At 47.7% G+C, this 13,973-nt stretch overlaps 1 protein-coding gene across 3 annotated transcripts in view; it reads left to right on the plus strand.

Annotated features, from left to right (window-relative positions):
* Positions 1-13,973, plus strand: part of SCAP (SREBF chaperone) — a 109,949-nt gene that overhangs the window by 82,699 nt on the left and 13,277 nt on the right. For 2 of the 3 annotated variants that reach the window (XM_011981036.1, XM_011981035.1), the window contains 3 exons: positions 2,550-2,679; positions 12,654-12,811; positions 13,650-13,870. In XM_011981036.1, the coding sequence (XP_011836426.1) occupies positions 2,550-2,679; positions 12,654-12,811; positions 13,650-13,870 (509 nt within the window). The remainder of the gene's footprint in view (positions 1-2,549; positions 2,680-12,653; positions 12,812-13,649; positions 13,871-13,973) is intronic. The other variant, XM_011981037.1, reaches the window with a different exon arrangement.

The raw sequence follows: 13,973 nt of genomic DNA on the forward strand, positions 1-13,973 counted from the left end.
TCAGCTCACCGCAACCTCCGCCTCCCGGGTTCAAGTGATTCTCCTGCCTCAGCCTCCTGAGTAGCTGGGATTACAGGCATGCGCCACCACACCGGGCTAATTTTGTATTTTTAGTAGAGACAGGGTTTCTCCCTGTTGGTCAGGCTGGTCTCAAACTCCCAATCTCAGGTGATCCACCCGCCTCCGCCTCCCAAAGTGCTGGTATTACAGGTGTGAGCCACTGCGCCTGGCCCAACTTTACTCTTAATAGCTCAAACCAGAAACAGCCAAATGTTCCTCAACCAGTGGAATAGACAAATGCACTATACTTTATTCATTAGTGGAACAGTATGTATCCAAAAAGGAATGATCTGCTGTATGCACCAGTGTGGAGGAATCTAGCAGATAGAATTTGAGTGAAAGCAGTCAGTCACAAAAGAGTATATAAGTAGAATGGATGATTTCATTTATATGACATTCAAAAATAGGTAAAACTGATTTATGGTGATAGAGATTCTAATAGTTACCTTTGGTGGTTGGGGCGGTGTGCTGTTGACTGGGAGTGGGAACAAGGCTGCCTTCTGAGACTCCGGAAATGTTCTGTAGCTTGATCTAGATGGTAGTTACACAGATACACACATGTAAAAACTTACTGCACTTTATACTTAAGATCTGTACATTGTACTATATAGAAGTTATTTTTAAATTTTAAGAAAGTGAGATGTGAAACAAAATGTACATCTATTTGCCAACTTTTTATTTTTTCTTTTTTTTCACTTGAGATGGGGTCTCACCGTGTTACGTAGGCTAGAGTGTAGTGGCATGACCTCAGCTCACTGCAGCCTCCACCTCCCAGGGTCAAATGATCCTCCTGCCTCAGCCAGTAGCTGGGACCACAGGTGCACACCACCACGCCCCGCTAATTTTTTGTGTTTTTGGTAGAGATGGGATTTCACTGTGTTGCTCAGTCTGATCTCAAACTCCTGAGCTCCAATGATCCGCCTACTTAGCCTCTCCCAGAGTGTTGGGATGACAGGCTTGAGCCATTGCACCCGGCTCATTTGCCAACTTTTTTGATGCAAGGTCAGGGCTTTTCCTTTGCATATATTGGGTCCATTAACTTAGTTTCCTCATGATCCTAGTATAAACCACATCCTTAGTAAATTATACAGAATTTTCATGGTCTGTCCCTTCAAGTGGAACAGTTGCTTAGCTATCCGAATTGGAATCCTGGATTTTTAAAGGTACCCCCAATTTTGTTTTTTATTGTTCCCTTATGTCTGATTTGGCAAGGTGATTTTTTTGTTTGTGTTTAGCATCTTGCCTTTATTAAGTCTCTGAAAACTTTTTTCTTTCAGAGACAGGGGTCTTATGTTGCCCAGGCTGGAGTGCAGTGGTGTAATCATGGCTCACAGCAGCCTCTACCGCTAGGCTTAAACAGTCCTCCCCCCTCAGCCTCCTGAGTAGCTGGGACCACAGGCTCATACTGCCATGCCTGGCTAATTTTTTTTATTTTCTGTAGAGAGGAGGTCTCACTATGTTGTCTAGGCTGGTCTCAAACTTCTGGGCTCAAGCAACCCTCCAGCCTGGGCCTCCCAAAGTGCTGCGGTTACAGGCATAACCCACTGCGCCCAGCCTGAAAAGATATATATAGTGTTATATATTATAACATGTTGGTGTTAATGTTGGTGTTTCCTTTCAGTAAAAGTTACTCATTAAATGTATAAACTAGCCAGGCATGGTTGCTCACGCCTGTAATCGCAGCACTTTGGGAGGCTGAGGTGGGTGGATCATCTGAGGTCAGGAGTTCAAGACCAGCCTGGCCAACATGATGAAACCCCGTCTCCACTGAAAATACAAAAATTAGCTGGGTGTAGTGGCGGGCACCTATCTATCTATTTGTGTGTGTGTATATGTGTGTGTGTGTGTATATATGTTTATATATATTAATGTTATATATAATGTTATAACTAAGTATACTTATACATACTTAGCTTATACAGCCTGAAAACATTTAACAGAACAGTCTGTTTTATCAGTTGGGCTTCTTTGTAAGGTTTATGTGACTAAAATAAGTTTGAAAAATTCACCGGGCGCAGTGGCTCAAGCCTGTAATCCCAGCACTTTGGGAGGCCGAGACGGGCGGATCACAAGGTCAGGAGATCGAGACCATCCTGGCTAACACGGTGAAACCCCATCTCTACTAAAAAATACAAAAACCTAGCCGGGTGAGGTGGCGGGCGCCTGTAGTCCCAGCTACTCGGGAGGCTGAGGCAGGAGAATGGCGTAAACCCGGGAGGCGGAGCTTGCAGTGAGCTGAGATCCGGCCACTGCACTCCAGCCTGGGTAACAGAGCAAGACTCTGTCTCAAAAAAAAAAAAAAAGAAAAGAAAAATTCTAATCTAGATGACTTCTGAGTTTTGGCTTTGCAATTTTGTGATTCTAATATTTTGCACATTTGTACAGTCCTAACAGAATTTAGTTATTAACTCCAGTGGCTCCTGTGTCACTGCTGAGAGAGGACTGCCTCTCATAGTGTCTAACTCTTTTCTCCTTTTTGTTCATCCCAGCTACCCACTGCTGAAACTCCCCTTGCCAGGAACAGGACCTGTGGAATTCACCACCCCTGTAAAGGATTACTCGCCCCCGCCTGTGGACTCTGACCGCAAACAAGGAGAGCCTACGGAGCAGCCTGAGTGGGTGGGTACTCGGCATGTTCCTGAGGCCAGCACAGAGCATTGGGTGGAGATTGGCTGAGGCAGGGATCTGCCAGTGAGATTGAGGTTGGTTAGCTTCTGATTTGTGAATTCATTTACTTTAACAGCTTTATCAGTGTACCATATAGATACTTAGTTTATACATTTTTTTTTTTTTTTGAGATGGAGTTTTGCTCCAGGCTGGAGTGCAGTGGCATAATCTTGGCTCACTGCAATCTCCACCTCCAGGGTTCAAGTAATTCTACTGCCTCAGCCGCCCGAGTAGCTAGAATTACAGGCACCCGCCACCATGCCCAGCTAATTTTTGTAATTTTAGTAGAGACGGGGTTTCATCTTGTTGGCCAGGCTGGTCTTGAACTCCTGACCTCAGGTGATTACACCCATCTCGGCCTCCCAAAGTACTACGATTACAGGTGTGAGCCACTGCGCCTGGCTAGTTTATACATTTATTGAGTAACTTTTTTTGAAAGGAAACACCAAATGATGCCAAAGCGTAACTATTATAGTAAAACTGAGATCTGTGTTTGTTCCAGCTGTGGCCAGCCGGGTCTGGGTTCATACGCTGAGTTGCTCACACATGCTGCATGGGTGTGCGGCAGTATCCTGGCAGACACACAGGCTGTCTCCTTCTTGTCCCTGGGCAGTCAGAACAATTGCACATCCCTGAGAGTGGTCTGACATAGACTTCCAGCGCTGTCTAGTATTTGTATCGTGCACCTAATTTTTTCAGATCTGTCAGGTCCTGTTTTATCCTCACAATCCAGAAAGTACAGATTCTAAATCTCTTTTCCAGGTAAGGAAGCTGGGGCTCAGAATGATTAAGTGCCTCAGTTACTTATTTATTTTTTTAATTTAAAAATTTTTTTATTTTAGTCTTGCTCTGTTGCCCAGGCTGGAGTGCAGTAGTGTGATCTCAGCTCACTGCAACCTCTGCCTCCTGGGTTCAAGTGATTCTCCTGCCTCAGTCAGCCTCCCGAATAGCTGGGACTATAGGTGTGCGCCACCACGCCCAACTAATTTTGTATTTTTATTAGAGATGGGGTTTCACCATGTTGGCCAGGCTGGTCTCGAATTCCTGCCCTCAGGTGGTCTACCCGCCTCAGCCTCCCAAAGTGCTGAGATTACAGGCATGAGCCACTGTGCGCGGCCAGTTATTTAGTTTGGAACTCTAGGTCTCCTGACCCCAGCCCTCTGTTCCTTCTGGGCTGTGCTGTTTTCAGTTGACTGCCTCTGGGCCGAGCACTGATATAAATGAGAAAAAAGGTCTTCAGTTGAGGGACTCAGTCAAGGGACCTAACTCACCATCACACCGCACTCATTATTTGGAGCTCACTGAAGCTTGAGTAGCTCATCTCTGTACCTTTTGCCTGTCAGGTATGGACAAAGTGCCCTTTCTTCCTGTGTTGTTCTGTGGTCCCCGGATTGGTGCTGTACTTGCTGAATCTGTTGTTGAGGAAAACCAAAGCTCAGTGAACAGAGCTCCCCTCCCGCTTCTCTCTGACAGTCATAGCATATTCCCATTTCCTTTTTGGTTAACGTAGTAGTCAGGTAACTTGTTATGAACTTGACTCTGTGGCTGAAATAGAGGCATATCTAGTAAGATCGGTCTGTGGCACAACTATACATGGTATCAGTGTGGAGTGCACAGCCCTGGCTTCATGGGGCTCTGCCTATGAAGGTCAAAGGGTGCATGGTCTGATGCTGGCTGAAACTAGTTTTGTGGTGAAACCAGTTTTGTGGCTTTATGGCCCTGATTGGCCATTGGCTCACTGGCTCATTATGGGACCTTCTTGGTTAAACCTTTTACCTTCATTAACCCATTTTATTTTTATTGTTTTGAGATGGAGTCTCACTCTGTTGCCCAGGGTGGAGTGCAGTGGTGTGATCTCAGCTCACTGGAACCTCTGTCTCCTGGGTTGAAAGCGATTCTCCCGCCTCAGCCTCCCAAGTCCCTGGGACTACAGGCATGTTGCCACCACACCTGGCTAATTTTTGTGTTTTTATTAGGGACGGGGTTTCACCGTGTTGGCCAGGCTGGTCTCAAACTTATGACCTCAGGTGATCCGCCTGCCTTAGCCTCCCAAAGTGCTGGGATTACAGGCATGAGCCATTGTGTCCAGCCTTCATTAACCTTTTAATTCAATTTTAGCACATAAGGGAGTATTTGTGTTTCCTGACTAGAAGAGTTCATTTGGCCCATTGGTGTGGAGTAGATGTTTAATGATGAGGCTGTAAGGGGTGTGTAGTGTTTGTGAACTCTTTGAATGATGAGATGATGACAGAAAGTGTTGGTGCAGAGTAACAGGAGGGCTCTGGAATCAGGAGGATTGTCCATTTTCTCTCTCTCTGATTGGAGCCCTTATCCCCTGCAGGATTGAAAAGGAGACTTGGGCCCAGTGCAGTCACTTGGTGTCACACAGCTCAGTGGTCAGTTATCTCACCTCCATTGACTGTCCTTGATAAAGATACAGGCCAGCGATACTGAAGTGGGTGGTAAGGACTGTTTTAGTTATGAAGAACAGAAAATTCAACCCAAATCAGAGTAAGTGAAAGGGAGTTTTTGGTTCATATAACTCAGCCAGGTGCAGGGCTGACTTAAGTACAATATAGTTTGAGCCTCAAAAGGAATCCATCTCTTGACTTTGTCCTCTCTGGGTCAGCTTCACTCTTGGTCTTCCCAACAGTGGCCCTAGCAGATTCAGCCCTATGTTTTTGCATCATTCAATCCAATGGAAGATGAAAAGGAGCCCAGTTGACTATGAATAAGGTTACCTGCCTGTCCCCTTCCCAAGCCCTATGGCTAAAGGCAGGTATTTCATTGTTGTCGTCAGCACCTCGCTGGGAATGAGAGAGGATGGTTTCCAAAAGGACAACAGGGCTGGGTGCAGTGTTGCATACCTGTAATCCCAGTGCTGAGGTAGGAGGATCACTTGAGCCCAGCATTTCAAGGCTGCAGTGAGCCATGATCATACCATTGCAGTCTAGCTGGGGCAACAGAGTGAGACCTTGTCTCTAAAAAAATTCTTAAAAATAAAAAATAGGCCGGGCGCGGTGGCTCAAGCCTGTAATCCCAGTACTTTGGGAGGCCGAGACGGGCGGATCACGAGGTCAGGAGATAGAGACCATCCTGGCTAACACGGTGAAACCCCGTCTCTACTACAAAATACAAAAAAAACTAGCCGGGCGAGGTGGCGGGCGCCTGTAGTCCCAGCTACTCGGGAGGCTGAGGCAGGAGAATGGCGTGAACCCGGGAGGCGGAGCTTGCAGTGAGCTGAGATCCGGCCACTGCACTCCAGCCTGGGCGACAGAGCGAGACTCCATCTCAAAAAAAAAAAATAAATAAAAATAAAAAAATATAAAAGGGAAAATAGGAGACTCGGGCAGTAGACAGCACATTGCAGGCATCTGCTGCCTATACCAAGGAGCCAAAACTTCCCTCCCTGCTCTGCTCATTGCTCAGTTCAGCACTCGTTCGTTGCATGTGCGTGGTGTGGAATGATGTGGGGACAGATAGAGGCTCACTGCCCTTGAGGAGATCCTATACTGTTTGGGAAGAGAAGACAAATATTTTTCAAAGTTTGAAATGAATATAGTGTATGTCAAAGAGACATAGGGGGGCAAATTGAAAGAGCTCCCAGTGGTCAGTGCTAGAGCAATTTTTTTTCTTTTTCTTTTTCTTTTTTTTTTTTTGAGACAGAGTCTTGCTCTGTCACCCAGGCTGGAGTGCAGTGGCGCGATCTCAGCTCACTGGAACCTCCGCCTCCCGGGTTCAAGTGATTCCCCTGCCTCAGCCTCCCGAGTAGCTGGAACTACAGGTACACACCACCACGCCCGGCTAATTTTTTGTGTTTTAGTAGAGACAGGGTTTCACCATGTTGGCCAGAATGGTCTCCATCACCTGACCCTGTGATCCGTCCACCTCAGCCTCCCAAAGTGCTGGGATTACGTGCGTGAGCCACCGTGCCTGGCCTAAAGCAATTTTTGCAACAAAATAAACCAGTATTGAATTATAACCCAAAATATAAAATAATTATTTGTGAGTCCATCCTGAGTCCATATGCTTGAATAAATATAAATAAATGAATGGATGACAATAGACAAATTTCCTGGGCAAAATAATTCTAAGTAATGTATCCTAAAGTGTGGACTATGCCTGATGACTTTCTTTCAAAGAGGACAGTGTGATTGTGAGAAAAAGTAACTTTACAGTGGAGAAGCCTGATAGACACCTCCTACAGTAAGTGATTGGGGTTAAAGCAGCAGTGATAAATCACAATGATTGATTGTGCCCTTGGTATGTGAGGAGGAGGACATTTTACTGCTGATCTTCCTCCCCCAAACCCATAGCCCCAGTCCAATCATGAGTAAAACATCAGACAAATCCTAGTTGAGGGACACCCTACAAAATGCCTGACCAGTACCCCTCGAGCTGTCAGTATCATCAAAAGCAAGAGAAGTCTGAGAAACTGTCAGAAGCTACAAGAAGCCTCAGGAGACACTACAGCTAAACGTAACGTGGTTTCCTGGATGGGATCCTGGAAAAGAAAAAGGACATTAGGCAAAAACTTGAGAAAATCTGAATATACTTTGGACTTTGGTTAAGAATTTCACTGTGGACTTTGGTTTTCAGAATGAGGACTACAGAGATGAAATGTCCTTCTTTTTATATACCTTGGCCTTCTAAATTATTGAAAAATTCCCATACATTAAGATTCAGTCTTTGTGCTGTAAAGTTCTTGGTGTATTCAGTTGTTTGGATTTTTTTAAAAGCCGTATTCTAATATAGAGAAATCTCATTGTGATTGTGATGTGAATTTTCATTTCCCAGATGACTAATGACCTTAGTCCCTTTTTCAAGTGCTTATTGTATTTGCCTGTCTTCCTTTGTGATGTGTGTGTTCAGATGTCCCCATTTTGAGTTGTTTGACTTCTTTTTGTTGAATTGTGGATTTTTCTCTCTGTTGGAGATGGCTCTCTTTTTATGTAGCCCTCCTCCTCCCCTTTTGCTAGGTGCTTCTCCACAATGAGATTGATGGCTGCACCCTACAGTTAAACCTTTATGTGTCCTCCAGAAAGGACTCCAGTCAGTTCTGCCATGTCTTTGTGCTCAGAGTTAGGCTTACCCTGTGTCGTCACTGTGACCATTGGCCTCTGTGGCCACTCTTGGGGAAGGGCGGTTCTCTCTGGACAGAGGGATGTTTTTACCAGAGGAAGAGAGGAACAAAGCAGAAACAGTAGAGACTACGTTTTCCAGCTTTGTGACCTTGGGCAAGTTACTATCACCTTGTACCTTAGTTTCTACATCCATAAAATGGGATAATTATACCTACATTATACACTGTAATTCATATGATTAAGCGAAAGAATGCAAGGGTTTAGCACAGTGCCTGGCCCGTCGCTTGCATTCAGCAGTGTTTGTGGCTGTCGCCATTGCCATCATTGTCATTGATCAAGTCTGGCTGGTCAAACAGAGGGGAGAATGAAGATTTGTGTGCTTGGACTGCCCTGTGGTGTGCACTAGGAGTACCCTCCTTAGGCTTTATCCCTCAGCTCCGTGAAGCTCCAGGAAGCCTTCCCCAGCTCTTGCAGTGTATCCTTTGCTTCTTCTCTGTGTTCTACATGACGACCCCGTTGGAGTCATGTTTCCTTCAAGTTTATATACTCCAGTGTTTTACACAGAGTAGATGCTCAAGAAAGGTTTCTTGTTGAGTAAAGAAACAGCGTGGCTTATTTAGGAGACAGTGAGTCTGCAGTTTTTCTTGGAGCGTGGTAGGTGGAACCAACTTGAATCTCCTGGCCTGTGAAGTTTAAACTTTTAATTCCGTAGGCATTGGGAAGCCATTCCCTTAGAGGCAATGACTCGATGACAGTGGTGATAAGGAGACCCATCGTGTTGAATTTGGAGAAACTTGTAGACTGAGATGATTGTGCATGGGACACCAACTCCAGTTTTCATAGTTTTAGGGGATAATAGAAATGATATAACGAATACATTTTCAGGTACTTTGCTAGACCTAGATGGTTCCCAGGAGTTGTTTTGTTTGGTCCTCACGGTGCTCTAGTGAGGTCTGAGGTTTTATTCTCATTTCCCTCAGTAAGGGACAAGGCTTGGAGAGTATAGAGACCATCATCCAAGGGACACAGCCAGGGAGTGGTGGCACTGGGATTGGAACTCAGGCAGGTCTCCTGAGCCTGCTCTTCCCACCATAGCCCTTGCCCACCAGGGTTGGAGGGCAAGGATCAGGAGGTCTTTTCTGTAGGAAGAGCTGAGTGGCAGGAGTCCTCCACATCCTGTTCTGAGGGAGCCCACGGGTGCACCAGTGTGAAGGTAAAATACCTGGAGCTCTAGGTTGTTCTATCTAAATAGAAAGGAAGGATTCTGTTTTTCAAAAACCTGAGGTCTCCAGCATTGCCTGGGTCCCCAAGACTGGCTCATTGTGAAAACTTGAGCCTCACACCAAGACCAGCTGGCAGGTCCACAGCGGTGGCTGGGCTTGTTGCATGCCAGACTTCTATGGCCAACATTGCAGTGTTTGTGGTGGCTGTGTGAGCGTGAACACAGGGTTTCCAGGAAGCTCTGGGTGGGAGCCTCATGCTCTGAACTATGGTGGCTGGAGACTCCAGGGCCCCCAGAACCTCAGCTCCTCTCCCACGCTGCTTGTGCTAGGCCTTTCCTTCTGCATGTTGTTCTCCATGAGACTCACATTCTTCAGAGCTACCCAGCTCTGAGTTTCAGTCCTGGCTCTGTTGCCTATCAACTGTGTGACCTTGGACACTTCATTTTATCTCTCTGAGCCATGGTTTCCTTATCTGGGTCCTTTAGTTCAGGGTCTCTCACAAGACTACAATAGAACCCTCAGCCAAGGCTGCTGCCATCTCAAAGGTCAACTCGGGGAGGACCCCCGTCCAAGCCCACTTAAAGGTAGGTTCCTTACAGGCTGTTGGGCTGAGGATCTCAGTTCCTCACTGTGCGTTGGCTGAAGGCCTCTCTCAATTCCTTGCCACACAGGCCTTCCCTGAGCAGCTCGCAGTGTGGTGGCTGGTTTCATCAGAGTGGTGGCTCCCAAAAGAACGGGGCCAGGGTGGGAGAAGGAGTCATAGTCTTTTGTAACCTAATTGGAAGAGTGATTTCTTATTGCTGTGGCTGTATTTGTTTGTCAGAGGCAGATCATTAGGTCCAGCCCACTCTTAAGGGGATGGGATTACACAAGGGCATGAGCACCAGGAGGTGTGGACTGCTGGGGACTGTGTTAGAAGGCTGCCTGCCACAGCCTCTCACTGTTAAGAGTCTTTTGCCTAGGGGCATCTGGACCCCACTGGCCCTTACTTCCTCCATCACCCACTCAAGATACCAGTGTTTCTATGTCCATTTCTCTCTTGAATATTAAGTAGAGACTGTGGGAGCTCAGCACAGTGAGTGTGGGCCCTGCCCACCTCTTCCTTACCAGGTTGGTGCTCCTTCCCTGCTCAGGCCTGTGTGAGCTTCTGGTCACAGCCTGTGGTGGCCAGCTCCATCCAGGTGCCTCTGTACCTCCCAGCAGCTTTTAGTGGCTGAGTGTGGTACAGAAGACAAAGTGGACGAGGCCTTTTGTCCCCAGAGCCCTCACTAAGGCACAGCCACATCAAGTTCACAAGGCTCAGACGGTTGCCTCTGGTTCCTTTGTGCCCAGGGTCCCAGGAGGCATTAACTTGCTCTGCTTGCTCAGCATCTTGGCCCTTGCCTATGCTGTAACCTGGAGTACTGCGTCGGTGAGTGGCCCTGTGACCTCCCCTTCATCCACACACATGCCCCTTGGAGTTCCTGACTGCAGCCCAGGTGTGGGGACAGCCCCTCATCCCTCAGCTGGGCTGGGCCCTGCCCCCTTCAGTCCATAGCTCGCAGTACACCACTGTCTAGGACCGTCTTTCCTTGTCTCCAGTTGTCACCACCTCCAGGGGAGTCTTTCCAGAGCACTGCTTTCATCAGGTTGCCCTTCACCTCAGAGACACTGGGCTTCGCTTTGTCAATTGATTAAAATTCTGACAGCTTAGTCAGGCTTCAGTCTAAGCCTGCTTGTCATCTTCCTCGTAATTTCTGTTATCCCCTGACAGGTTTCCTTGGTGCCTTCTGTGCTCTCAGCATCCCTTGCAACTCACATTCCCTCCTGCCCCTCTCCTACCTGTTCTTTTCTAACTTTATGGCTCCACTTAGCTTCTCCTGGGCCGTAATCTTGCCATGGCTGACCCAGCATGTTTTGGGGTGCTCCGCGACATGCCTGTCACTGAGGGTTGCATGTGTGAACACGCTTGTCATTTACATCCCTGTTAAGCTCTTGAAGGGTAGATGGCAGATTCTAGTGAGAAAAGTGTGTGATATTTAGTGAGGGAACCTTGGTTTGAGTCCTTGCACCACTCTGCCTGGAGTGTGAAGCTCTAGGCGGGCACGATGCCTGAGCCTCTCCTTGCTTCTCATCAGGCTGTTGTGAGGGTCGGATGAAGTGAAGTGCCTGATTGTTCATTGCTGATATTTCTGCTAATCTCTCAGACACTGTGTGTATGCGTGTGTGGTGTGTGCATATATCTTGATGCTGCAGGGTGAATGTCGTCGTTCCTCTTTCACAGTGAGGAAATTGAAATCCAGAGATGTCAAAAGTGTTTCCAAGGTCATATGTTTGGAAAGCTGTGATTTAAAATTGGGTCCTTTGATCTTCAAAACCCGCTACTCGGCTGCAAGTGACGAAACCTGGATCAGTAAGACAGGCTACATGCTTTGGGGAGTGTGGAGTCTATAGTGCGGTCAGCAGACATGTTCCATAAAGGGCTAGATAGTAAGCATTTAGGCTTTGCGGGCCAGACGGCCTCTGTTGCAGCCATAGACAATAGTAATGGTAGGGGTGTGGCTGTGGTGTGGCTGTGCTTCAGTAAAAATTGGAGGTGGAAAAACAGGCACTAACCAGCCTGGGCAACATAGTGAGACCCCATCTCTACAGAAAATAAAGAAGTTAGCCAGGTGTGGCACTTTGGGAGGCCAAGATGGGAGGATCGCTTGAGCCCAAGATGGGAGGATCGCTTGAGCCCAGGAGTTCGAGACCAGCCTGGCAACATAGTAATACCCTATCCCTACAAAACATTTTTGAAAATTAGGCACGGTGGTGCACACCTCTAGTCTCAGCTACTTGGTGGGTGGGGGTGCTGAGGTGGGAGGATCTCTTGACCCTGGGAGATTGAGGTTGCAGTGAGCCACGATTGGGCAACAGAGCAAGACCCTGTCTCAAAAAGAAAAACAGGCATGGGCCCTGATTTGGCCTACAGGCCATAGTTTGCCTACACCTGGTCCCACATATGCTTTGCCCATAGTAGATGTGTTATTGAGCAAAAGAGGCTCGCTGCCCAATGTGCTAGAAGCCAATACTTATGACACTGAGATTTGGGGAAAAGAAAGCTTTATATTGAAGGTTGACTCCCTAGGAGACAGGAGTCCAGCTCACATCTGTCTCCCTGTGCTGGCTTTAAGGCAGTAATTTTATTAGAAAAGGTTTAGAGGGTGGATACTAGGATTAGCAGATGATTGGTGGAAGGAAGGGGGATTTCTGGAAAGTCCTTGAGCATGCCCAGTTATCTCTTGATGCCACCTCATGCGTCTCATGTGCAAATTCCAGGGGAGTCAGTATGAAACATGCAGTGGAAATTCAGGCTGTGATGGCGGCAGGGTCATTCTGCACAACTCCAGTCGGCCATCTTGGTTCCAGCTTATTTCAGCCAGTTCTTTTATCTCATAAGCGGAGGGAGTTTCTGGGTTTCAGCAAATTGTTTCTTTTCTTATCTGCCATCCTGCAAACTCAAGAACTTGTGTTAGTCATTGGTTTCTTTAACTCTGTGGGGCATGGTTTCCAATGCCCATTAAATCCCTTGAATTGGACCGTGTTCCTTCCTCCTGTGCTCAGCTGCCCTTTCTGCCCTCCCTCATTTCTTCTGCAGTATGTGGGTGCCCCGGTGGCTTACGTCCAGCAGATATTTGTGAAATCCTCAGTGTTTCCCTGGCACAAGAACCTCCTGGCAGTAGATGTATTTCGTTCACCTTTGTCCCGGGCTTTCCAACTGGTGGAGGAGATCCGGAACCACGTGCTGAGAGACAGGTACCCCCTCAGGGACCCTTGCCTCCCTGAATCCCATTCTGTACTGAAGGGAGAGTTACAGTCCTCAGTGTAACTCCAGTGAGCCAGTCAGCTCTGCAGAGATAGAACAAGAAGGATGGAGGGTGAGCCAGCCTTGAATTTCTCAGCATCCGTGAGGGTCCACAGTGGCTGCATTCCCCTTAGACCTATGCAGATGGCACACACATAGCCCTGAGTCTCATCCTTACATCTCAGATGGAGTCAGTGTCCACTGAGCTGACTCATGACCTGCGTGGCTTCCTGCCTGTGGGTTATGTTGTGAATGTAATGGTGGTGTCTCTGCCGACGAGAAGCAAGCTCTACCGGGGGGTACCTTCTGAAGCCCCAGCCCAGGTTGTGCTCCCCTGCCTGTCAGTGGGTCCCTGGGTTATGCTGGCTCGGCATACAATGTGTGTAATTGGCAAGCTGCATCACTGCCAGGTTTTAGTTAGCTAGTGGCGTTGACAGATATTTTGGTGAACTAAATGAAGCCCCAGATTTACCCCCGTCCCTCCTCATCCACTGAACTGGCCAGGGTGTTTTAGTGGGCGGGATTGTGCATGCTCTCATAGTACACTTGCCTGTCCTCAGAGCTGATGGGCTTTTGGGCCTCAGATGCACTTGAAGTCAGACAGCCACATGGTTAGGTTATTGGCCACCTGGAAGTACTTTCCCCTGCTGCCCTAGTGGTCAGGCTCTTTGGCATTACCAGAGAGCAAATATGGGGTATTGAAGAACAGACAGAGGACGTCCCCTAAGTACCGCAGATCTGCCCTGTGGTGGCAGACACAGCAGGTTCCTTGTCCTGTCTCCTGTGCAGCTCTGGGACCAGGAGCTTGGAGGAGTTGTGTCTGCAAGTGACCGACCTGCTGCCAGGCCTCAGGAAGCTCAGGGACCTACTCCCTGAGCATGGATGCCTGCTGCTGTCCCCTGGGAATTTCTGGCAGAATGACCGGGAACGCTTCCATGCTGATCCTGACATCATTGGGACCATCCACCAGCACGAGCCTAAAACCCTGCAGACTTCAGCCACACTCAAAGGTAGCCGCAGTACAAGTTCCCTTCAGACCTGCAAGGGTGCCCACTGGTCACTGTCTTTTTGATGTGTACTTAGGCAGATAAGGGTTTACCCTTTGTTCCCAGG

The sequence above is a fragment of the Mandrillus leucophaeus genome, unplaced genomic scaffold, assembly GCF_000951045.1.
Source record: "Mandrillus leucophaeus isolate KB7577 unplaced genomic scaffold, Mleu.le_1.0 Scaffold22, whole genome shotgun sequence".
Classification (NCBI taxonomy): Eukaryota; Metazoa; Chordata; class Mammalia; order Primates; family Cercopithecidae; genus Mandrillus; species Mandrillus leucophaeus.